The sequence below is a fragment of the Gambusia affinis genome, linkage group LG02, assembly GCF_019740435.1.
Source record: "Gambusia affinis linkage group LG02, SWU_Gaff_1.0, whole genome shotgun sequence".
Taxonomy (NCBI): Eukaryota; Metazoa; Chordata; class Actinopteri; order Cyprinodontiformes; family Poeciliidae; genus Gambusia; species Gambusia affinis.
In genome coordinates, this window is record NC_057869.1 from 9,654,323 (window position 1) to 9,680,596 (window position 26,274).

Genomic DNA, 26,274 nt, shown 5'->3' on the forward strand with positions numbered 1-26,274 from the left:
AGGAAAACTTGTATAAAGACTGAAAAAGGCTTGAAAGTGGGAGGTTTAATAAAATATTGATCCTAAACTTTGAATAGTTTGGATCACAATAATTAAATGTGTTAGAATGGCCTGGTCAAAGGTCAAATGATCCCTATGTAATACTTTGTTTATACAAAGAAGAATTAGCAAACATTTAATTTTATGTGTACAAAGCAGAGGACTATGATAACTATAACTCAGGAATGCATGTCTACAGAAGTACATCATGATTTAACACCTTGGCTGAGGTGTAAGGAAAGCATTGAGTTTGTGCAACTCTTTCCTGTGACAAACTATATACCTCTGTTTACATTTGGTGATGTGTAATATCTACCAAGTGAATACTATGACTGTATTACATGAAAAACTTTATTTTAAATCTTTAAAAGCAGGATGAGAAACATGATGGTTAACTGGCTCTAGATCAGCTGTCACCTCTCTCAGTGGGACTCTTTCCTGAAGAGCTTTAGAGGGGAAGTGTTACCTGGTTAACACATCCTACAGACAGCTGCTACGTTTGTGTGAATCAGAGGCCAAACACTGGGTGTGAATGCTGTGTGTAGCTGAACATTTGGGCTTGGAGTAATTAAAGCAACAATGGATTTCATGATAAATAATGTTTATTTTCTTCACATTGTGGAAACCTAATAAATACAAAATTCTATGTACAAAAGTAGGTCAACAACAGAAAATTATTTGTTCAAAATTAGAAGCTTGAGAAGTTCAGTCCATGTGTTAGGACCTTCACTGGACTGGCATTCACTACTGTCCAGTGAATGCCAAAGCTTTTGATTGTTCATGGTGATTCCAGGACTCCTCACTGGTGAAGTAACCTGCACTTAAATCCTGAAAACAAACAACAAAGAAAGATATTTTAACTGTACTACAGAGATATATAGAGAGGTGTCTTTATGTACATAAAAATAAATTTTAACTATACCTGATATGAATGGTGCAGAGAGGACAGCTGCTCTGTGTTCATGGCTGTTGGTTGATCCAGGAACTGGCTGAGGGTTTGGGCCTGCTCCACAAAGTCTGAGGATCTCCTCTGCTCCAGCACCTCCCGGCGGAGCCCCAGCTCCTCCGACAGATAAGAAATGTATTGAATAGCGAGGCGCAGCGTCTCGATCTTGGTTAGCTGTCCGGCTGGCGCCATGGAGGGAGGAAGGTATGTCCTGAGGTGATGCAAAGCTTTGGTCAGATCCCTCATCCTCAGCTTCTCCCTCTCGCTTGCAGTCTGCCGCTTTTTACTTGGATACTTGGACCTGGACTTCTTCATGGGGACGGTAGCTGAAGAGGAAGGCCTGGAGCTGAGGACGGTGTCTGATTGTTGGGATGGTTGAGGCTCCAACGTGCTGCTAAAGAGGAAACAGTTCAAGGCATCTTGCTCCTTTCCCAAGGCCTGAAGGGAGACTGGGGAAAAACAAAACGAGTCCACAGAAGAGGTAGGAGAGAGGCTGCTGCCGCCTGCGCTGACATAACCAGGATCTGAGGATGGATCACAAGCTGGAGACTTTTCTAGAAGAAGATCATAATCAAAGAACAAGGAGTTCTTCTGAAGCTGGAGAAGAGAACAGTAGGACATTTCCATAGTCGCTGCTGAAGTATCAGTTTTCCTGTTGTCGGTTGATGCTGCGGTGCTGGCCTGTCAGTGGGTTTCTACTGAAGGATGCTCTGGATATTGAGAAGAGAGACGGAGGCTGCTCAATATATGTGGTGAGGGGTGTGAAGCGTCACCTCCTGGGAGCCACCTCTGGTCCTGAGGAGCTCTGGGAGCAGGGATGACACCTTGGCCAGGGGGTCCCATGGGAAGCTGGCATGCTCCAGTACAAGGTGTGATGCGGCTCTTATAGTGTGAGCATCATGCTTCTGCAGGTGTTTGAAAATAGCCCTATCATGAAGGGGCCACATGCCTGGCCTTAAGTCGGAGGTTGTCATTAGAAACTCAGGGATTCATTGAAGCCCTGGAATGATCTGCAACACAAAAGTCAAAATATTGTTTTTTTATATAGTTCCTCTGAATCATTGTATTCTGAGTAAATGCTTGTCTGAATGAAATATTAAGCTCTTAGGCCCATTATCTGTCGCATATGAAGGCTGTTTGCATAGATAAGGAAAAACTTGCTTTATATTTATTAATGAATACTTTGGGTCTTGGTCCTTCCTGTCATTTTACTCCTTTTAAACTGGGTTAGAGTAAGTGTGCCGTGTCAGCTGGGAGGTGTGAATGATTAGCACCTTTAGTTATTTGGCCAGCAGCTGGTCTCAGCCCTCAGAACCTGGATGGAAAAGATGCAAATAGTCTTCAGACAAATATTCAATTTAAAGCCACAATATGCAACACTTTGAAAACAGTGGTTAGTCCCAAGTATTCAACTGCTGTTTAATTGCCGGTAAATATCAACAAAGTATGAAATGCCAGTCTCTAAAAGAAAGTATCGACCTCAGTGGCAGTTCATACTTTGTAAATCTTCCTCTAACTCTTGAACTGAACCTTAAACCTCTGATATACTTTGAACAACCAGCTTTTTCAGCAAGGCATTTATAGGGTCCCATTGTTATCTATCCCCTATAATAACTCCCAAAATGAGGTTTATGTAACAAAATCCCCCTTCGGTGTAATTTTATTTGATTTTGGTTGAAGCAAAGTTTTGGATTTTCATTATTTGTGTGTCTTGGTCATCCAAATCGACAGAAATTACCCTTGCAATAAATCAGTCTGTCTCTAATATCTCAATAATATATATAAAGTATTGAAACAAAACCGTACAGCAGTCATTCTGATTTCAGCATCATGAATTTAAGGAGTCTTCAAACTCCAGTTCAAATCTTAATTTTCTGCAGCATAATAAACAAAAACTTTAGCCACATTTAATGTGGTATGTATCCCAAACAGTTCAAGGGGAAAAACAATCATTTGAATTGGAATGAACAAATGGGAAAAGATTAGAGATGAGTTTTACAAATGCTCGACACACATTTTGTGTCCAGTGATGTCCTTTTGATGGGATTTGTTTTCACTTCTACTGTGGAGCTGAGTCCCAAGTTGCTTTCCCACAAACTGCTGTTACATTTGTCTCCTGGTAAGAGGTGTGAACTGGTGCTACACCGCTTTACACCGCCACACTAATGCAAGAAAAACAGACATTTAAATGTAAATAAACATTTAAAGGAAAAATAGGACTCGATAAAATGTAACGTTCAGGAATCTTGGCTAGTTTGTCATATTCAAATTGAATTAAATATAAAATTTAATCTCTTGTAGGACTTCAAAGCAGGGTTAAGTTATGAAACAATATCAGAGGCATCTCCTGGAACTCTGTTCAATCTTTGATTCAAGAATAAAAACAAAATGGTAAAACTACACATCCCACATTTCAGATTTTTGTGGCTGTGCAATAAAATGTGAAAAGTTTCAGTGGTTGTAAAAACATTCAGAAGGGCATTCTTTGTAGATACATTATTTACTCTGTTATTCATGGGCCATTATTGTGTTTCTGCATGAGTCACAATGTTGCTCTGCAACTATTTAAATACAAAAACTGAAAACAACATCAGCAATAAACCTGCTTTAAATTTCAGAATAATAACAGCTATTGCTCTTTTTGTCTTCTCAAATGGAGGATTCCAACTCTCCTAATCTACATTATCCCTGACATTGTTTACTTCGGAGCAAAGACTTTATTACCTTTACTGTGATGACAGACTTAAGTGTGTATGTTAGTCTTTGGGTGGGTTGCTCGCAAGTCAAATGAGCCGTGTGTATGTGGCAAATCAAACACTGGGTCTAATTCTCCCGGGCTGATATGCAGATCCACTGTCTTGATGAATATAAAAGACCTCTCTGGTTTTAGCGAATGATCGAGGCAGGAGTTCAGAGAAAGGAGAGAGAATTTGAGTCTAGACTTAGTGGAGCCGCTGTTTGCGATGCCTCATTAACAAAGAAACTCTAAATGAACTAGATAAACACTAACACTAAATCTGTTCTGCAAATTACTTTCCCTTTAGAAGGAGGCCATCTAAAATTTAAATAGAAACACTAACATAATTATGCATTTCTGAATCATGCAGACTGTATTTCTAGAAAAATCCTTTAAAGGTAGCAAGTTTATTGCATGTTTATTTCTTTTAATTTTGGTGTTTCTGGGAAAAACCTAATTAAAATCTAAAGATCTACTTCAGAAATCCAAATACTTCAGTAATATACCCTTGACAAAATAAGATTTTAATGATAGAACATCTTATGGCGAACACTGTCTTTAGGAAAAATTATGGCTTGACAGCTGTCCAGCAGACATTGGCAAGCATATTATTGGAAAACTGAGTGGGAGGAACAGCTTTGATAGGAAATATGCTCATGTAGTAGAGTGTACCACAGCACTGAAAAGATTTGAAGTACTTCTTAAGTTATTGGCCAGAGTAATTAATTGCAAGCCACTTAATGTTGACCTATGAATCCTTCAGAAATAAGAAAGAATCATAAACTTTAGGGATGAACCCTTGTAGAGTCTAAAAAATACAACATAGCAAAGGATCAGCCTGGAATTAGCTCAGTAATCACATTTATCCACAAAGATGCAGTTTTCTTTTTGTGGTAGTTCTACACAATTTGTTATTTTTGTGCTTGATGTGTGACAGGAGAAAAGTAAAGGGTTTAAAAATCCACACATGCTTCTGAAAAAAATTGCAATTTGTTTCGTTCAAATCTTGGTGTTTTTCATAGACAAAATATAGAAAGTTCTGTAATTTCCTTAACACATGTAAGGAAAACACAGTTTAGCAGCACAAAGGAGACATTTATTTTAATATGTTGTTGCTATGGCATGCGCTAAACATATAACGAGTTAAAACAGGAGTTTAGAGCACTGTTTTACAAACATTACTCATGACCTTTGCTGCCATCTAGTGGCCAACTGGGGAAGAAACATTCAAGCATCTTGATGTGAGGCCTCCCCAGAGAAATTATCGTATTTCGCAATCTTTTCTTATATGTCCATCAAAGTGTTGCAGGTCTTCTGATCTGATGTGTTTTTTACACACATACTATAAAACTTTAAAAATTATAAAAATAAATAGTTACGTGATTCAAAAAAAGCAAACTGCATACATCAGGAACATCTTCCTTTGTCTTCTGCTTCCTCGTCTAAATAACAGAAAATTGCAGAAATATATAAAACCACATTTATGAAATGTGCTTCCATATTTAACAGGTCAATTTATTGACTTACAGTCAATTATTAATGTAAATAGATTATTATTAATTATTTTTAGATGCTGGACCTCATAATTAATTTTAATTATTCATTATTATTATTAATTATATTTGTTTTAAGACAGTTTGTGGCTTAAATGTATTTTTGATTTTCTACAATTCAACAATAGAAAATAAACAGAATTAATTTTTACATAATTTTAATGAAATCCATAAAGAGATAAGATATTAAGAAAGCCAAACATTAAATTAAACAGACACCAGGTATTTATGAAATTAGTCAAAAATTATAAAATCATAAAAAGAGATTTATTACCATTTTAGACACTTTTGCTTTCATGGATGCACAACAGTAATCATGCAGCCTATGGCAGCTCTCGAGGAGCTTCAAAGATTTAAATCTGAGGCTGAACAAACCGTTGACATGACAACTATATGTTGTGACTTTCACAATTCTGTCCTTCACAGATGACTGACAAGACAATGTCAAGATTGAAAAATAAATCCAAGAAGTCCTCATTGCAGTTTGACTCACATTATGTAAGAGAAACAAAAGGAAAATCAACATTTTAGGATATGAGCTAAAGAATACTAACACAGCTGAAATGAACACCATCCAAATAGTGAAACATGGTGAAGATTATATAATAATATGGTGATATTTTTCTTCAGTCGTGATTGTTAAAGTTGATAGGAAGATAGATGGAGCAAAATAAAATGATATTCTGAAGGAAAACCAGTTGAAGCCTGCAGAAGTATTTAATTTTGTAGGTAGCCATAGTTGAACTTTGAAATGTGTCTTTGATTCACCTGAATTAAATAATTATATTATTATCAGGAATCATGAGGATGAGTAATTTGTGGGCCGCTGGAAAGAAAACCAGCTCCAACGCTTCTACTGAGAGGAGCTACTTTTCAGAACACAGGTCCTCCTGGACATTAAATCCAATTAGAGACCATTGTGCTGTGACTGGAATTCACCTTCTGAGTCGAACATGGAGAGAACATGAGCCGGGTGGGCAGATAAGTGAGGTGGATAATGTTTCTTTTTCTGGAGTACTAGAGTTTGAGACCTCTGGACTGCAACAAAACATAACTCTACAATGGCCCAGTCACAGTTCAGACCTAAATACAATTGAAAATCTGTTGCAAGACTTGAAGACTGACAGGTAGATAATCTAACCAACCTGATCCTGTCTCAGCAGCTAACATGCCAGTCTTTCTTTTTGTTTAATAATTGAATGCTGCATATTTACTTTTTTTCTGTCAATTATGCTGAATTTTACTGCAGTCCAGCATTATTTTTGTGTTACTTTATGCCCGGTTATCCGAAGTGCAACCAATGAGCCATTTGTATCCAGTTTCATGTTTTTTCTATGGCTCCCAGCTGTAATTCATTAATGGGACAAATTTGGCCATTAATGAATTACATCTTTGTCAAAAGTGTAGGCAGAGATTGTGATTATTTTATTTTTACTTAGGACAAAATTATAAGAAACAAAACAGTTAGAATCTACATAAAATATTTATCCTTAATAACCAACTTTTTTGTATTTTCTTAGAATAAAAATAAATATGACTTCATGATCTAGTGACTTTTACTCTAAAGCAGACTTTAGAGTAAAGATCTGCTTTAGATTTGGACCGATCTCTGCATTTAATTTTAAACTTGTCCAAATACAGCAGGTGTTTTTAGAGAAAAATTACCCAAATCCTGTTCAATGTGCTGAATATAAATAATTTTCTTGTAGATTTATTTTGTAGATTTCTTTTTCAGAGTCCTAAAGAAATTGCAAACTGGCTATCTTTAATAATGCAAGCAGATTCAACTGATGCAGACATTGCTGATGATTTTGGTCCATGTGACAAAGGTTTGGACAACCCTGAGTTAGGGAGTTTTTATCTTAGTTTAGTGATGCCAAGTGCTCTCTTTGGTCCAACCTGTATGCCAAATTGAGAAAGACAGCAATGCATTTCAACAGTTTATTATAAATAGAGACGTAAGGAAATATAAAAAATAGCTGTTAGTCATATATTTACAAGGTATATTTAATAGGACAAAATAAATAAAAGGTAGAAAAGCATATATTCAAAATAAGTTACTGGATTCACAATGACGCAATAAAATCACTGAAAGGGTTTGGGTCTGTGGTCACTGAGAGGTCAGCCCCAGTAGTCTCTTGGAACAAGTGGAATGCAGAAGTCTTTACCACACATCTGTTTGAAAAAAGACAAAGAGTGAATGTGTTAGAACGAACAAAATATGTTGTTGCATTGAACAAAACGGTGATGTGAATGAGTAAATGTTTACAAACCTGACAAGAGGGCTGGGATGGAGGTGACTGCAGAGCTGCATCCACGCTCATTTCTCCCTGAGGGCCTTCAGCGTACTGCATTCTCAACTGATTCACTCCAAAACTACAATGCCCAGAATGCAGTGGTCTGTTCTGGCTGTAACACAGGCCTGGGTACGGGTTCTGGTTCTGCATGTGTTCTCCAGCGGAGGAGTTTTGAAAGTAGCTAATGAGATCAGGAGAGGATGGGTCACTGGCTGAGGTGTCCACTTGTTCCCTCCTCTGAAATAGCACCTCCTCACTCAGGCCCAGCTGAGCTGACAGGTAGGAGATGTAGCGGATGGTGAGACGGAGCGTCTCTATCTTCGTCAGAGTCTGCCCGACAGGTGCGACTGACGGTGGGAGGTAGGATCTGAGGTGGTGCAGAGCTTTGGTCAGATCCCTCATTCTCAGCTTCTCCTTCTCACTGGCGCTCTCCCTCTGCTTGCTGCGAATCCGGGTGCTCCGACCCGTCTTCCGGCCTCGTCCAGGCAGGGAGCAAGGTGAGGACTTGAGGCACTTGGCTGCTTTGGGAGTGGACTGTGGAGGCTGCTGGTAGTTGGGGGAGAGGCTGGAGTCCATGGACAGGACTGGCGAGAGCGTCTCTGGTGACGAAATGCTGGAAAGGTCCGTGTCAGAGGACCACGGGTACTGCAGGTTGTAGTCGAGCAGAGGAACAGAGGAGGTATCCATGTTGTTAAAGTAACTCAGTGGTCTGACTGGAAGAACTGGGAAGCTGTGAGTGCTGCTCAGCTCTCTGCCACTGGTTTATAAGTCCAGGCCAGGCCACAGAGGTGTGAAGTGACACCTCTGCAGATTCTGACTACACGCTGTCTAAGGCAGAGGCCACTGCCCCTGAGCACACACACGCACACACACACAACACACGCTCCAGCAGTAGGACCCTCTCACAGTGCCTCGCTTTCGGCTCCAGTCTCTCTCTGTGCTCTGGGAAAGTCCAGCTCCAGGAGTGGAAGTGTGAATTTTGACTCCTACTGAAAACAACAAACATTTTTACTTTTTCTGGGTTTTGTCTCACCAGGACACCCGATGCATTCTGCACATGTTCAGCGGCTTGTTTATGAATCATCTTCTACTTTGTTCATTTTGGAACAGTTGAGGTCAGCTGTAAAGAAGTAAACCACAGAAAAACATTTTTCCTGAACACAATGCCTTGCAAAAGCATTGATATCTCTTAATTTTTTTATGGTTTGTGCTTTTTTTTATGTTTTGTTTTCTAGTTCAGTGTTTTATAGAGCACAAAACACAAATGTGATGTGGGGGGGAAAAAAGGATTTGTAGTTTTCAGTTCTTTTTACAAATCTGTGGTATTTAATCATATTCAGCAATCTATTTTGTACAGTTGTCTTTCAGTGCAGCTCTGCCAGTTTTTGATGCATGATGCTGCCAGTGTTACACATCTACAAACTGTGATTCGTCTTGTTTGCAAAACAGCTTGTGACAAGTCAGACTGCATGGAAAACGTCTGTGAAATGTTTTTATGTTTTGCAACAAATTTTTATTTCGATTTCAATCTGGACTTCAATTGTAACACAGATGGGTTTGTATGCAATTCTCTAAAAAGGTCAACCAAACAAAACTGGTGATCTGAGTTAGTAGCATGACCAAGATCCCATTTGGCTTCAGATGTTGCTATGTTTCCATGGAAACATAGCAAAGAAGTTAGTTTTTGTGCTCCCAGCATGAGCTAGAGCAAATGAACTGGACACACCATGGAGCTACATAAACATTTTCATTTTACAAAAGGTTTGAGGCAGAATCTGTAGAAAACAGATGCTGGACTTGTTAGAAGCATCCAGAAGGTAAAACATTTAAGCTCAAGTGAGGATGCACATGCAGATTTATGCACCTCCGGCTGATTAAAGCTAGACAGATTTTGAGCAGATTTGCTTTAATTCTTTTCTTGCGATCGTCACTGGTGGCTACAACAGAGACCATGCTATTTTAACCAGTAAAGTAAAGCATATATTCCTCACAAGCTGTAAATTTAAATCTGCCAGCGTGCTGGAGAGATAAAAGGTCCACATTTCCCTGCCTTTGACCTGCTTTCACTTCAAAATCTGAACCTGACACCATCTCCTTAATCTCATAATCTTCTACAATTTACATCCCACCATTTTTTACCAGCAGAAGCAACAGCAACATCATTATCGTAACACTGATATGAGCTCAAGAATGAAGGTCAACCTCACACTTCTGACCTCCTGTTTTGTGCTTCTTAGCTTTAAATGGTTGCAATAAATGATTAAAAATGTAAATACAAATATGACGAGGATTAACGAAGCCTAAAATGATCTAATTAAGGCAGAGGTGTGAAGGTTTCACACTGCTGAGAACTGATGAGTCTGGAGGCGTCACTTCACACCTTAATGGTGAGAAGCAGGAGCTCTGGATTGGTAGCCTCACTCTACCTAGATTAACTCTTTGGGTAATTTTCTGAGAACTGAAGTCCTGCTTTGGATTTATGCAAATGACTGGATATCAGTTTCTTTGGCTGCCCCAGACGTCTCAAAATACAAGAATTAAGATGAATAGTGGGAGTTTTCATACCACCATACCAGGTACCAAAACAGACATAGAGTTGTATGCACACCGTGTCACACTGAGGGCAGAGTGAACCAGAGCTGAACCCGCAGCTCGACCCTCTTAGGCATCCTGATTGAGGTGAGGCTGTGGGAGCCAGGCTGGGAGTTTGGCACCTCCGGGTGCACGCCCACCCACAGCAGCCTCACAGGCTGGGCTACTTGCCACCTGTCTGGGTCTCCTTCGTACCATCAACCCCACTTTGACCTCTAGGATGCTGTATGAGCTGGCAGAAATCAATAGAAATTGTGTGTTCGATCAGTTAAAAAAGATACATTACTATGCCAAGTGGGCCACAAAGTGATTTTCCTTTCATGGAAATGAAGGAGTGCACATGTAATTCTTGATTATTTGAGTGTAATTGTGTCAATCAATGAAAAACTGATTCTACATTAAATTGTTCTCAGAAATATTGTACCGTAATTTCTACAATGCCGTTTAAAAACTCACTATCAAAACTCATTGAAATTCTACCACGTGACAGGTTTATGGTGAGTGTAGGTTATAAACCAGTACTTACAGTTCTAGTCATCTTGCAGAGCATTATTTAGTTTATGGTGAGTGTAGGTTATAAACCAATATTTACAGTTCTAGTCATCTTGCAGAGCATTACTTAGTCATACCAGCACCAAAAATGAAAGGAGTATGGCACAGCAGCAAAGCTACCAAGACATAACTATCCAACTAAACCGACAGGTGCTGCAAATGAAAACGCAATAAGAAAGAAAATAAAAATATTTCCAATATTCCAAAGATTGGTAAGGAGAAAGTCCTTGTTGGGAGAAATTCCCTTTTCAGTTTGTCACAAGGAGACACAGAAATCATGTGAAGGAAGGTAAGATCCGGATGAAAACTAAAAATGTTTTGATAACACCATTCACATGTTGTAACATGGCAACAACATCATGCTAAGGTGAAGCTTTTCTTCAATGGAGACCTGGAAGTTGATGCAGTGACATGCTCTACAATCCTGGAAGAAAACCTGGTAGAAGCTGCAATAGTCTAGAAATTGGTGTGGAGGTTTACACATCAAAAGGACTCTAAACATGCAGATGGTATGGCTTAGGTCAAGGCATGTGCAGGTTTTAGGAACATACTCCAGACTAGTATTCAGTGACAAAACAGGAAAATGTTGAAAAAGTATGACGACTTTTCCAAGACGACGTAGAATTTGGCCAGTTTTTTTATGGGCCAAGAATTTATTGAGACAAACTTGAGAGCTACAGTCACTATAAGCCACAGGTGTCAAACTGCAGTCCTGGAGGGCCACTGCCCTGAAACCTTTAGATGTGCCTCTGCTGCACCACACCTGAATAGAATAATTAGGTCATTAGCAAGGCTCTGGAGAACTGATCTACACAAAGAGGAGGTGATTAAGCCATTTCATTCCAGTGTTTTGTACATCTAAATCTTGCAGGACACCGGCCCTCGAGGACTGGAGTTTGACGCCCCTGCTATAAGCTGTTTCTCACTGTAGATCAGGGGTCCCCAAAACTCGGTCCTCGAGGGCCGGCCTCCTGCATGTTTTAGTTCTCTCCTTGGTTTAACGCACCTGAATCAGATGATGGCTCGTTGGAAGGCCTAAGAAGAATATTGACATGCTGAAAAGGTTGTTGGTGCCACCAGGGAGAGAACTAAAACGTGCTGGATGCCGGCCCTAGAGGACCGAGTTTGGTGACCCCTGCTGTAGATGGTGAGGTTTCTTATATTTTTTTTATTAAGAAATGTTCCTTTGGTTTGCTATTTCAGGTAAAAACTGCACCATTTCTAGACTGAAATGTTCTGGAAATCGAATTGCTTGATTTTTTTGCAGTCACCACATCGTTAGCCTACAGGGTCAAGTTTTGTTGGTACCAAAGTAACCTATTTGAAAGAAGCGCATCAAATATCTTGTCAACTCTTTATGACTAAGTCAAACTTTGAAAAGATCTTATGTAAACATATCATATGAGCAGAACCATATCCATAATGACCCAAAGTAGTACATATCACTTTTTTTCTTTTTCAAACTAAACAACCAGGGATGATTTAATTTACTATCTGGAAAAATTTCTTTGGACCCAAAAGAGATTTTTTTCTCAAATTATGACCGTCTCACAATAAATCCTTTAAACCAGCGCTTTATGTAGGAGATAACAAATGAATAAACTAATTATATATGTTGCTTTTGCTATTGTCTACATTTTTATTTATTATACTGAAGCTTTAAAGTTGACAAATTGTTTAGAGGCTTCGTTATTAAACCTAAGCTATTGTTAACATCTCAGTTATGCTAGTTAATTTTATGCTATGTTGCTTTCACATTTCAGTAAGGCTTCACGACTTTGAAGTAATCACAAAACGAGTCAACTAAAACACTTCTAAAATGTATTCAGTGATGTTGGGGTAGTTCTGTCAGCTTCATTGTGTTGTGACTGTTTTGTGTGTGTACATATTTCAGTGGGTGGGGAGGCAGGTCTGGGGGACACATTTTGCACCCTTGGTGTGAAACATTGCTGGGACTGGAACGGTCAGCCAGGGGTGGACCGTAAATTTCAACCTGGTGTAAAACAGCAAAAAAATAAATAAATTAAATAACTCAAGGAATTACGCAAAATTGTTTTGTTGGAGTAATAATCCAAATATGATTTTAGTAGAATCATGATTTTTCAACAGTTGTACATGTTTTTGATATCCAACTGCGAAAAAAGGATGACTGACAAAACTTACTCAAACCTAATGTCTAATAAGACAGCACCAATGTCAAATTTAAGTTCAAGACTATATTGATAGTTATAGTTTAACTAGAACATTCCAGTCCTTAGAACCCCTGATAAGCTTGTTGTCAGATGAGCTGGGTGTTTTTCACACCTCAGGCAGAGTAAACACATCTTCCTACTACCGGTACTTGCTCACACTTTTGTGCTGCCATGTTTTTACAAGTCCTCTAGTCACACAGCTGCCTGTGACATGGGAATAAACATGTTCTGCTCCCTGTGACCTGTCTTAAAAAAATTTTTGGGCTTCAACAAAATTCTTGAATCCTCTAGTTAAAACTAAAATTTAGAGGTGTTGAAGCAAAACTATTGCACTCTTGAAACAGCTCCCTCCCTCTTCCAAAAACAACAAAAAACAAATACTTGAGTATTCAGTATTCCAGTTATCAGGATTTCATTATTTCAATTTTATGACACTGCTCCTTGGTTAACATTTTAAATATCAATAAACCTATTAAAACTTTTTCAATTTACCCCTGACATGCTGATCATGGTGTATTTACAACAGCACATTGATTTATTTATTTTTTTTCAAAATTTAGTAACATATGTCAAAGGAGATTTTCTTAAATAATTCAAGATTTCTGAAAAGAGCTTTGGCAAAAACTAAGATGAGACTCCAATTACTACTGTCAAACCATACAGTACTCCGTAATATCTAATGTGGGACATAACTCTACCTTAGTCCGTTTATGTAGGATTGTGATTCTCAAAACTTTTATATCACGAGTCACATAATTATTGGATTTTTCAGATGTGACCATACTGAGACATTTTAAAGCAGCAGCAGATACAGAGGTTTCGTGTTTGTATTTTTTCTTGAAGAGAAAAGTTATCCTTTATGACAGGTTGAATTATTTCCAAGCTTCTTTTTTGGAAACTTTTTATTTAATATTTTTTTTCATTCTAGAAAAGTAAAAGAGAACAATTCCTGAGAAGCGACCCAGGACTATACAAATAATATTCAGCAAAAAGTTGAGCAGCGCAGGGCAGTGTAGTGTTAGTAGCTTTGTTTGTTGAAATATATTTAATACTCTTTTACTTGTCAGAAGAAATTTAACTAACATGGCAGCACTATGCAAAAACATGTTTATTGCTGCAGTGCTGAACTGTCATTTGGCATTTTTGTACAAAATGTTAAGAAAATTAAACCCATGATGTTACAAATCCTAATTTCATAGTAACAATCCTTATGGTTGTTGTATTGCATCTTTGATGAACAAAAAGGCTGAATGACATCAGTTTTATTGAAGTCAACTAATATGAATATTGAATATCCACACGTCAACGAATAAGATGATAATCTGTATTTATCAGTAGACTTGAGTCATGAAATGACCAAATATGTACTGAAAAAAAAATAGTTAAAAAATGAAAAGCATAAAATTAAACATATAAAAAAAATTAAAGGCTCCCTCTGAGAATTTTATTAAACAGCTTTGGCACCTAGATTTTAATCTCAAAACAGTTTGTGTTTCCAGCTCAATATAACTGACAAGTCATGTTTGGTTACTTTTTGTTCTTCCTAAAAACATACGAATCAAGCAGTTGAAACAAGACAAACATTTAAATACAATTACTAAGCATCACAACAACAACAAAAAAGCAATACATGTAAAAGACAAAATGACATCTCTCAAAGCTTGTTACAACACTGAACACAAGTAAATAAGAGTGCACCAATAAATTGGCCTTAATTTCTTGAATTCCGGTTGAATTCATCAACCTCTGCAAACATTTGAAAATCAGCTACTGTCTTGTTTGGCTCGGTCATGAGAGAGGACAGACAGTCCTGTCCATCAGACCACACCTGCACATGTGTGATTGGTAACAGTCACCCTACTGGTGCCAAAGTAGAGACTTGCTATATTTAGTGATTTATGAGAGAAAAAACCCCCTCAATCATCAGACCAGGCTTTTGAAATATCAGTGATTGGCCATAAAACTGCAATCGGTGCACCCCAACAAAATTAAGTTCACAAAGTAAAGCAATCTCAACTGAAATTCACAATCTTTCTTTGGTTTTTATTCATTTTCCACATTTTTAAACAGCTGTGGGGTGAAACTTTGACAATAATCATGTTTCACTTCTATTAAATGACAACATAAGAACAATACTTTAAAAAACTACTGTGGTTATTCTTTTACATTTTGCTTGTTAACAAAAAGTTATTCAAGTTTGAGGATTCTATTTGAGCAGTCAGGAAAAAAAACAAACTATTGAATCCAGTTAACAGGAAAAAAATATATACTTTATGTGCTTCTGACCAAATGCAAGCTGGCACTTGGAAAATGTTCATGCCCATGGAAGATCAAGATGTCTATTAAGTGGTGGCTGCCACAGAGCCTTTTCTCTCACTAAAGAAGCTCTTTAGAAGCATCACTTGACCAACACCGATGACGAACAATAGAACAGTTTCTCCGATTGACCAGTATGTCACCCGCTCGAACAGGTGTTCTGCCTTTGTGCGGTCCTGGGCTTCTCTTAGCCTGTACCATGTCTGCGAGTCAGCCACCACCTTCAAGACCTCATGAATGGCAACACAGGACGACTCCAACTGAAAGCAGGATATGGAAATAAGGGTCAGAATAAAAGAAATACATTCACTATAGGAAATTACCTATACAGCAATATTAAGGCAATTTCTAAAACTCTTAAGATATATCTGTTCCTGCAATGCAGGAAAGAAAAAAAAAATGGTGGTCTCTGACTGAAAATAAAAATATCAATTCTTACTCTTAAGATTTGAGAAATCAAACTTAAGTCAAAGCCAGCAAAAATGACAACCAATGATTTCCAATTTTGATATTGGATATTTTCTCCCTAAATAAACAACTTACTAATGTGGCCCAAAAGACAAACTTATACTGTGTTCTTTTGTGTGCTTCTATTGTTAAATAGTGTTGCCCAAATCTTCATGAAACCTCCAATGATTTACTACTCAGTTTCTACTAATGTGTTGGAATGTTTTGAAATAATAATAAACTCTTTTAACAGTGCAGTATCACCATATAAGCAATGAAAGAAAGTCTTAAAATACTACTGAAAAACATCAAAATAACTTTGTCTCCACCTAGTGGAGTTTTTCTGAAGTGTCCCACTGCTGAACAGTTTTAATCCAGGTGCTGTATAAGCCATCAAATCAAAGATGATCAAAGTGTTTTGAACAGCAGTCATAGTATTTAACATGCCACTGAACAGATTGTTAATACAGCAAATAGAGACGTCCTGTGTTTAACATATTTTGAAAAATGTATATAGTATAAATTGTGAAAGGTAAATTTAATAATACTTATTAATTTTGAGTTCATTAAATGGCCTCTTATTTTTTCTACCCCCAGTGATCTCTGACTCAGTCCTATAAAAAATTTTAATATTAGTCTTCTGGGATAGTTTCCAAGCACCAAGATCCCCAGACCTACCTGAGTCAATGCTGTGCTCCTGCTCATTTTCTCTAGAAGAGGTTGCTCCTCTCCGTGCCGGAAGTCCATGTACACAATTTTATGTGTGAAAGTGGAAAACTCATTGCTGAAGCAGACCTTGTAGATTCCCTCCATGGCTGTGGTGTGAGAGAAGCTGTCGTACTGTTTTTTCCTTTCATTGTACAGGACGTTGTTTTGGGGATCAGTGACAAAGCAGTCCACATCATAGTTACCCCCTGAAATAACCTGAAACATAAATATGTAAACATTGGTTTATAAAACCTATCAATGAAAAGATATTTACAGTGCTGCCAGACCTAGTTTGCTTGGGTACATCAACTAGAATAGCTTTCTGCTCTGGTAATCGTTTCCCCTTCAAATTCCAACAAAAAGTTGTGACCATTAACAACAAAGCAAGGGCGTTGGACCAGAGTCATGTAGGGTTGGTGTCTTGTATGATTTTGATCCCTTCTCCAAAACAGCCGACTCAAATAGTTGAATCTCCTCCTTAGCATACCATGGAGTTCTACAGGAGCTCCAGGAGGGCCCATTCGTTTGATTCAGGTGTGAACCAGGGAAACAAAACAAAAAACACACGACACCAGTTCTTCAGGAATGAGTCTGGCCTATTTTCCCATTTTGAAAGATAATCCAAAAGTCTGTTATTTGGAAGCAAAATACAAGGAAGGAAAGACAGCATGTGAAGAGCGCACATTGTGAAGCCAGCGCAAAGCGCAAAACATTTCGGAAATGTTCAAAAGTACATGCCCAAACATGGAAAATCAAAGTTTATAAAGAGAGAATTTGGGGTCTAGACTTTTCTATTTAATGCCCCGTTCCAGTTCATGTTAGAAACGCCCCGGCCTGTAACATATGTTTGTAACACTCGATAATAATGCAGCTAATATTTTAATACCCTTTTCTCAATTTTAAAGAAAGACTTTTTAAAATACAAGAAGGTCGAGAGGTAACTCACTTGGAAGTCTATGTCAAACTTCACATCTTTGTATAACTCCTCGTAGAAGCACTGCTTATCGTTGTCAGGGAGTTCAAACGTGAGCTCGGTCCCAAAAACCAAAGCTACATGCAACAGAAAGCAGCTTAGTCCCAGGCTGAGCATGGCGAAAATTTGATTAAAGCGCAGAGGACTAAAGAAGCGCTGTTTGCAAATGACTGTGACAGAGGAGAAGCTCTGACGTGGCGCAACCTCGAAGAACTTCCGGGAACCGGTTTGTTTATTTACTTATTCTTGTTGTTGTTGTTTGTTTTGTTTTAAAAATAAACTTTGTTTAGTAATTTTTAACAAAACTTTATAAAGAATAAATCTTTCGAGAGATAAATTAAAGCCTTTAGTCGATAAGACAACTACCAAATTTGACAGCATTTTCACGGCTCACTTTTCAAAATAAAAGCACAACATGGCCCGATTGAACTCTTTTCTAAATTATTAAATTCAAACAAGCATTGAATTTATATAGGTGCAAAAACATCCATTTGTTTGTAATTTGATAGTATAATTGGAATCCAGTGATAAGCAACGATACTTAAAATAAAAAAGTGATTTGAGTTTATTTTTTAAACAGCAATCACTGCAATCTTTTAGTTTAGTTTGTTAAGCTTATTTTTCTTTTTTCAAACACTCACAATCAAACACATTGATACTTACTTGTTTGAAGAGGAGAAGTAGAAACTCTTTTGATCCTCTCATTTTTTATGTCTCATTTTACAAATATTAACAAAGTGTTAGCCATTTTTTCCTGTTTTCTAATTGCTCAACAGCAATAGCAATTGGTTTGACTTTCTTTTTCAATTTCAAAACGTCAACTCACTAGCAGAAAGTAGCGAAAGTAACGGAAACTCTATGGCTCCATGGATATAGTACGTCAGAAATCTGACGTACTGTTCACTTCAGCTTTGCCACCCCGAATATCTTTGATGAGCAGAGCAGAAACAGCGCCTTCTACAGCCACACGATGACGTTGGTCCAAGAATTAGATTATTGTCTTGGAACATGGAGGAATAAACCACTGCAACAGATGTGAAGAAAAACAACAACAACAACAAAATAAGTTATTGATTGCTTATTCCAAAATACAAAGTAGGAAATTTAAATATGTGCCGTTTGTTGTGTAAAAAACGGGGACATTTTTCAGTTTGATTATATTTTTGCTTGATATTTAATGTTTAAAAACATAAAATCTCTTTCTTGGAGAAACAAAAATTTTCCTATTTTAAGATCCAATTCTGCTGCCATTATAATTTGTCAATCTAGGAGTTTCTGTTTGTCCTGCACACACTGACTTATTTCATACGAAAGTGTCCTGTGCAAATATAGGGCAGCTTTGAATGGGCTAAATGCAGAGCAAAGTGTGTCAGATTGAGTTGTGTCCAGAAACACAAACATTCTCTACAGCATTTTGTAGAGAAAACCATTTGGGGAACAATTTCTGTTATTACAGAATTATTAAGAGTCAAATGCAATCATTAGTTCAAATGTATAGCTACTGCATCTCACAATAACCTCTGACAAAGGATCAGAAAGAAACAACCTAGCATCTTTGTGGCAATATGTGGGGATTTTAATCTAACCTCACTTTCTTTAATAATTCCATTTTATTAACAGTTTTTCAGGTTTTCTGACAGAACCCCCCACCCACCAAAAAAGTTTGGATTTGTTTTATGCAAATTAATACATCTCCAAAGCATCTCCAAAACATCTAAAAAAAAATCAGATCACAATCTTATTTTTCTTTTAGCTGAATATAAACTGCATGATATTGCAGTAGTGTTTTTGTCTTCTTCTGCTACTTCACAGTTACAAGGCATAAATACTTTTGCACCAAAAATATCTCATTATTATTTGGGGTCTTATTCTGAAAATCCCATCCAAACGCCCTCGGCGCCCTTTTTCCCGTTTATAAGTACTCATTCCGTAATACCCTATAGTTCAATGCGGAGTAAGAGCGCTGTAAAAAAAGAAGGGGAAACTGCAACTTTTTTATGGGTTGGCATAATTCGCTTCCAGAGAATTTAAGGTTAATGCTAAAAAATTGTTTTAAGTTCAAGTTTGCATCAGTAGTAATTTTCCACAGCTTTTAGTTTCCTAGAGGTTCTTGAAATATGCAGAACTACGCAGAGGTTCTGAAGGACTTTGTAGAGAAGCATAGTACGGGTCTCACAGTCGCTGCTGTTGCAGGTAAGTCTTTTTTATATATTTTTTAGGACGTGTTTTGAAACATTTGGTGATTTCTGAAATTTTTAAAGCAGAAAAGGCATCTGTGCAGAATGCACACTATGGAGGTTAAATGTCAAAGTAAATTGTACTTTGGACCCACAATAGTTCATGAAGGGACAATCATTGTAATCTTATTAAAGTTGTTATCAAATAAGTGAAATATCTACTAGGATGAGTGTAGTAATTTATCACTAATTAAAACATACCAAACCACATGCAATTCTATAGAGTCTTTTGTTAATGACTTTTCCCCTTCTGATAGGAATAGGGATTCTAGGTTTGCGAAGATGGATGGCAGGAGGGGTTTGTCGGAGCAAGGCCAGGCTGGATGGCAAAACAGTCCTGATTACAGGAGCAAACACTGGGATTGGGAAAGTGACAGCCATGGATATGGCTCAGAGAGGTGAGATGTTCTGTGGAGAGGAGGAAGTGTTTTTGGGTTTATTTGCTGTCTTTTACTACACAAAAAGGATAGATGGAAATCACAATATTTTTGACAGGGTTAGAGAGTTAGTTAATATCTTACCTGCAGTGATAACTTACGTACTTTGCCTCTTCATTTTGTATAATTTCAGTTCAGCTGGACCCAGATAACAGCAAGTCCAGGAGGAGCTAAGACTCCACCTAATCTCAAAAAGCATCATAAGAGATTATCCGAATGCTATTTTATGATCCTTTAAGCTGTATTCACATCTATATTGGATAGCTATTTGGACAGAAAACATATACTGAGAAAATACCATGAAACAATAAGAGTAGCTTTCTGACATAAAAGTAAAGATGCACAAACTGAAAATATGTCTATTTTGTCATACATCATTGTCATACATTATTAGATTAATAAAGAATGGCAGTGCCTCCTACCTCCATCCATGCAGCTGATCTTCAGCTGCTCTGGAATCATCTGATGCAAATGTAAGGGTGGTGTCTAACTCTAGTCTTTGAGTTGTGCAACCCTGAAATGGGCCCCTTCTTTAACAGACCTAAATCCAATGGCTGACTTATCTTTTCAGCCTGTAATAAATTTTTGTAGAGGAGTTCAAGTTCAGCTTCACAGTTTCAAAAAAGAGTAATAGACACGGGGTTCTTTCCAGCCAGTATTATCTTTTCATGTGTATAACTTGTAAGTAAGGAAACAGTGTAGTACTCTTGTTCAGCCAGCTGGATAGCGGCTCAGAGCCACAGGGCCAGCATTGCATTATTCTAGGCTCCATGCAGACAGTATATTCTGGTTAGTCTAGCAATTGTTTCAGCATCTCACTGAAGAGCCTTCAAACTACTGAAAAATACACAGATGTTTGGAAATCGATTAAAATCTTTGATATACTTTCTCATTAGTAACTATCATATCAGGTAACACTCATAATTCTGCAAAAATAGTGGCAGTGCAAGCACACAGATCTATCTATAGCTTAGTGTTGCTATTAAATAATTTTTTAATGTTTTTTGCCAAGGTGCCAGAGTGATCATGGCCTGCAGAGACATTCCCAAAGCCTACAGTGCAGCAGATGAAATTCGTCAAAAAACTGGGAACAATAACCTTTTGGTAAAGAAACTGGACCTCGCCTCACTGAAGTCTGTCAGGGAGCTAGCTAAGTACATCCAAGAGAACGAGAAACGCCTTGACATCCTTATTAACAATGCAGGTCTGTGGCACTTCTGAGTTTGTTCTTCCTTCAGCACACATTCTCTTTAGAAGGCACACTAAATGGTTTTGCTGGTAATTTAGTTTCATAAATTGTATTGTTGCTTTTCTTATCACCAAGGTATTATGATGTGCCCTAAGTGGAAGACTGAAGATGGTTTTGAAATGCAGATCGGTGTCAACCACTTGGGACATTTTCTCCTCACCAATTCTCTTCTTGACCTGTTGAAGAAATCAGCTCCAAGTCGTGTTGTTGTTGTTGCAAGCATTGCACATGTTACAGGTGAAGTATTACATAGTATTACTATGGAGACTTACTGAGCTATTTTCTGCATATACTATAATTCACTGAACCTAAAAACTTGTATATTGCAGGTCGTATTCACTTCGATGACATTAACCTTGATAGAAATTACGATAATTTGGTAAGCTATCGGCAAAGCAAGCTGGCAAACATTCTCTTTGCCAGGGAATTGGCTGCAAGATTGCAAGGTACAGATACAGTGCATCCCTGTTTCGCAAAGCATTATGAAAATACATTAATTGTTTTCTCATGTTGTGACTAACACTTTATATGACGGGTTCTTTTTAGGCACCGGTGTGACAGTGTACAGTCTTCATCCTGGACTGATTCGCACTGAGTTAGGTCGCCACTTGTTCCCTCACTGGTCTTGGTGGAAGAGGATGATAGCCTCAGTCCTGATGATGATTGTTAAAAGTCCCTGGGAAGGAGCCCAAACCAGTATCTACTGTGCTGTGGAGGAGAGTCTGGCAAATGAGAGCGGCCTCTACTATAGGCAAGTGCAAGTGAACATAGATTTTGATAACAGTAACTTTTGGGGAAATCTGCTTTAACTTAGTTGAGTATCTTTTTCTGCTGACATTTTCTTAAATTTTTTTCCTTTATTTTTTCCCCTGTATAGCGACTGTGCTCGCAAAAAGCCTGCAGCTCCAGCTCTAGATGACGCTGCTGCCAAAAGGTTGTGGGACCTCAGTGCCTCCATGGTTGGTCTTTCCTAAACATGGCCTCCTCACTTCAGTAACCACTTCCTTCCAGTGGAGTTGGTAACCCTGTTTATATGGGAGTACAAAGAGCTTCAATTTAATATAATTTTTTAATCACTAATGGGTATTTGGATTAGTTAAGATTTTTCACATGCTTGTATTTCAAAGCACTTAGATGCTTTCAGCACAATTATTTGCACTATTTACTCTTATTCCAATGAAGTAACACTTGCCATAAAGAGGTGCTAAGCTTTATTTTTATATCACAAACAATTTATATAAGCATGATTTTTTTTTCTGTAATTGTACTAGAGGTGTAAGAATACTCGTGTTCTTGCCAAACTGTCACAGTTTGATGTTTTCACTCAGATTTATCAGTTACAGGCCATCACAGGTTTTGTGGACGAGAGGATGGATATAAGGCTTTTTTGTGTTTTCTGTTTAATACCAGTAGAAAACATTAGTCAATAAAAAATGTTAGTTAAAGCCGTTCAAGCGTTAGACATGTGGCTGTTTCAATCAAACATCCATCAAACTTAGGCTCCTCAAATGGCTCTAGGCGACAAATTAAAACAGCAAAAAAAGTATAAAAAAGCAGCAGAACAAAATTCAATCGTTGTTCCATAGATTAGAGATGGATAGTTCTGTGAACTACTTTCGGAAGAGTTTGTAAGGCAGTAAATTGTTATCACCAGATTTCTTCCTTCCAAGTTTAAAAAGTTCCAGTCACTGGAGAGTCCTGCAGCAGCAAAGCAAAGCTCAACTAGCTTTTCCATTCCATATATATCCATGTTACTCACCTGTTTTGCTAATGTTATCATATCACATCAGAAGAAACCATTGCACACATTAAAGCTGTTTGATTAACAAGGTAAGGGTATGTAAGTAAAGGAGACTGATATAGTTTAAGAAGCAAAACATTTTAACAATACAGAAGTTTGGAGACTTATTTCATGTAATCAAAAATATTTTATTTGTTTGTGATAAAGCAACAGTGAGCACCAACTGGTTCATTTATGGAAACAGTCATTTATGAATATATGAATGAAGAACTTTACCCAGTATTAAATGTTCTAATTAACCCATTATTTAGATGATTGTGGATGATTTCACAAAGCAATATTATTAACAATGTAAATTCACGGCAAAGCTACAAATTTTCAAGAATACACAAGAAACAATTAAGGCTTTAAAACCTTTATTGACGGTATTTTACAAAAGAAGACAACTTTCAGTTTCATGTTCAGTTCTATGTCTGCTCAAGAAGTTAAAAAAAAGTGAAGCAAGACGTTTTCTGTAAAGGAAATGACTCTTGACCCGTGACGACAGCACTTGGAGGAATGTTGCACTTTAGAAGAGATGAGATCCTGAGAATGTAAACGTCTCTGGGGCGCAGAACAGATTGGAAGAAGAAATGCAACCAGGAGGATTGCACAGCTCACCCTAACATGAGATAATATTTGGGATGCTAGGACAAGGCTGTTTTTTTATTCCTTTAATATGAAGGTTTTCTGTGTGTGGTAATGGTAACTGAGTTCACAAAGTGTTAAGTGTACAATATGAAGCCACCAGCAGCATAATATTCTCACTAATAAAAGTCCAAAGAAAAGAGGCATTTTTGTGTCAGTTTGTAGATCACAAATGTAAAGACAGTCTCAGTTTTTGTCAAAATCGTGTGTTTGAATCAGGCTATTCTAATTTTGTTTTTAAATTACATATAACTGGGTATTTAAACAAAGAAAAATTAAGGTCAAATGTTCAAATAAAAATGAGAGAAATCTTTGAAAGATTTATTAATCTGATAACTCATGCTTTTTTTTGAAAGTAATGATTTTTCTGACTCAAATATGCAGTTAGATCAACTTACTGCATATTTGAATGTTGCTGCAGTTCATACATAGCCATTTCTATAAACCAAGACTCCAAGACTATTTGTATCTGATCTCTTTCTCTCTTTGTGTATTGGTTTTAATTCTACTGTTACTTAAATATGGAAATTACCCATGTTGGCCGATTGGTGTCAATGCAACAATGCAGTATAATTACTCACCTAATCATGCATTCCACTTTCTGCTTATGATTTCCGTGACAAAGAGTTTTGTCGGCCATGCTGCATCATGTCAGGCTGTTAACTTTCTGGCTTGGAAATTTCATGCTCAGAAATCAGTTGAGCTCCTTGAATCATTTTGAAATTTTCCCAAAGACTGATTTAGACACAAAGTGTTTAAATGCATACACATTTAAATTGTTAACTGTAAAAGTTAGCATCTTGATTTGCCTTTATTCATTACGTAGTAGTTTTAAATGAATAATCCAAAAATGGCTCCACAAGCTAAGACGGCTTTCCAGAACCAGCAACTTGAAGAGAATGTCAGGCACATGCCCTTATCAGTTCTCCGTCCAACGGATACAGAATATATAGCTGGGCTGGAAAAGTGATAAGGAGATGTGAGTGACCACAGCACAACAACAGCATCTGTTTCTTTATGTCATAGTGACATGAAGGGTCTGTTGTCTCTAGGATGAAAGGAGTTAAAACTTCAAAGTTTTCAATAGTCCAACCACAGGTTTTCCAAAATCCACCTTCCCTGTCATCCAAGCCCCAACCTTTAGAGGGGAATTTCTTCAGAGTAGATGAGAGATGGTGTGCTGCTTCCACATTTCAGCCAATAGAGACAGAAACCGTCCCTGCTGGTCCCTCAGATCCTCGCATGACAAAGAACTGGCTCATCTCTAACCAGTCAAAGTTGCGTCCAACCGCAGGAGTCCTTCTGTTTGCCTGCTGACAAACTTTGGAGACACACCCCATTAATGAGTTTTATTTCCCCACAGCCCCGCCTTGCTCCCAGACATCTCTCTACTGTCATTGGTTCCCAGTTAGAACTCACCATACCTGCCCCCTGGCATTTGTGCACTTGGGCCAAAATGTTCTCACATCTGTCAGTCACGGGGCAGAGCAGCCAGTGGGATGTGAGAGACCAGGTTCAGTGGGTGTTTCCCACAGGTGTGGTCAAGCAGCACATTCCAGTGTGAACATACCTGTCACCTCCGCTAGTGTTCAGATGATCCTAGAAAGTAAGGCTCTCCATTTGCTCTCCTTTTTCCTTGCTCTTGGGGCGTGCACAGAAGGAAGGGGAGGAAATTACTCCAATTTCACCTGCAAATATAGGCACTCTTTTCAATTCTCTCCTACTACCTTTTTTATTGTTACGCCATTCCAAAATGTTCGTTGGGGATAAAAGAAACATGTCTCATATAAACACAAAGTTTTCTGTGTTCCCAGGAATTTGCTTTACAGACAATAAGAACCATGTTTCATCTTTTACATGTGTGCCAATGTAAATGCAATATGTTGAGCACAGGGAGCTTGTGGGTTTCTAGGAAATCCCGTTGAATCTGTGTATCCACCCTGACATGTGGCGTCAGTTAGCACAGGTGCAGGCAGTGGCATGTGCTGCCCCCCCACAGTAGAGAACTTCAGATTATCTTCGCCTGCTTTCTGCCTCTGGAGTTCATAAAGCCATACAGAGAATGTGTATGAAGTGAAGATTTGTGTTGTCTGCCCCTCTGGTATGCAGGTGTCTGTCTTGACCTCCCTAAGCTGATTTTCTGCTGTCTTTTTCTCGCTCCACCTTATCGCTCCTCCATGTCTGAGTTTGTCTCTTTTTCTGACCGAGTACAGACGTGAACAGTGTTTGCCTCAGGCAGGTGTGGGAATGCAGGTTTGCTGCCTTCGTTGAATTTAAAAGGAACAGAATACATAAGCCCAATGCCGTGACTACCTGTGGACGAGTCTGTGCCTGCGTTGAGCTGAGTCAGAACAACCACAGTGACGAAGGCGCTACGTTCACTACAGCCATTCACTCTGTACAGCTGAACTGGAAAAAAAAAAAAAAAAAAAAAGTATTTGCTCTCTTACAGATTTCTTCAGTTGTCGATTTGTTTGTCACACTTATGCAAAATTCACATTTTACATGTTTTTGTGCTCCTATAAACAGCCCAAGCACTTAAAAAACCATTTAGGTGGTTGTGACAAAAAG

The 26,274-nt window shown here is 38.0% G+C and overlaps 4 protein-coding genes across 4 annotated transcripts; 1 reads left to right on the plus strand and 3 right to left on the minus strand.

Moving 5' to 3' along the window:
* Nucleotides 1-783: 783 nt before the first annotated feature.
* mespaa (mesoderm posterior aa) lies at nucleotides 784-1,612 on the minus strand. Its single transcript, XM_044097775.1, has 2 exons — nucleotides 962-1,612; nucleotides 784-867 (listed from the first exon to the last, which is right to left on the minus strand). Exons 1-2 carry the CDS (start codon nucleotides 1,610-1,612, stop codon nucleotides 784-786), a joined length of 735 nt encoding a protein of 244 aa, XP_043953710.1.
* Nucleotides 1,613-7,396: 5,784 nt separating this feature from the next.
* LOC122820400 (mesoderm posterior protein 1-like) lies at nucleotides 7,397-8,259 on the minus strand. Its single transcript, XM_044097787.1, has 2 exons — nucleotides 7,549-8,259; nucleotides 7,397-7,450 (listed from the first exon to the last, which is right to left on the minus strand). Exons 1-2 carry the CDS (start codon nucleotides 8,257-8,259, stop codon nucleotides 7,397-7,399), a joined length of 765 nt encoding a protein of 254 aa, XP_043953722.1.
* Nucleotides 8,260-14,155: 5,896 nt separating this feature from the next.
* tmed3 (transmembrane p24 trafficking protein 3) lies at nucleotides 14,156-17,571 on the minus strand. Its single transcript, XM_044101869.1, has 3 exons — nucleotides 17,326-17,571; nucleotides 16,350-16,595; nucleotides 14,156-15,484 (listed from the first exon to the last, which is right to left on the minus strand). Exons 1-3 carry the CDS (start codon nucleotides 17,467-17,469, stop codon nucleotides 15,251-15,253), a joined length of 624 nt encoding a protein of 207 aa, XP_043957804.1. The 5' UTR covers nucleotides 17,470-17,571; the 3' UTR covers nucleotides 14,156-15,250.
* Nucleotides 17,572-19,264: 1,693 nt separating this feature from the next.
* On the plus strand, nucleotides 19,265-24,605 carry si:ch211-107o10.3 (uncharacterized protein LOC407663 homolog). The gene is made up of 7 exons (XM_044101856.1): nucleotides 19,265-19,545; nucleotides 19,847-19,987; nucleotides 21,039-21,230; nucleotides 21,351-21,512; nucleotides 21,605-21,721; nucleotides 21,822-22,026; nucleotides 22,153-24,605. The coding sequence occupies exons 1-7, from the start codon at nucleotides 19,470-19,472 to the stop codon at nucleotides 22,247-22,249; spliced, it is 990 nt and encodes a 329-aa protein (XP_043957791.1). The 5' UTR covers nucleotides 19,265-19,469; the 3' UTR covers nucleotides 22,250-24,605.
* The last annotated feature ends 1,669 nt before the right edge of the window (nucleotides 24,606-26,274 follow it).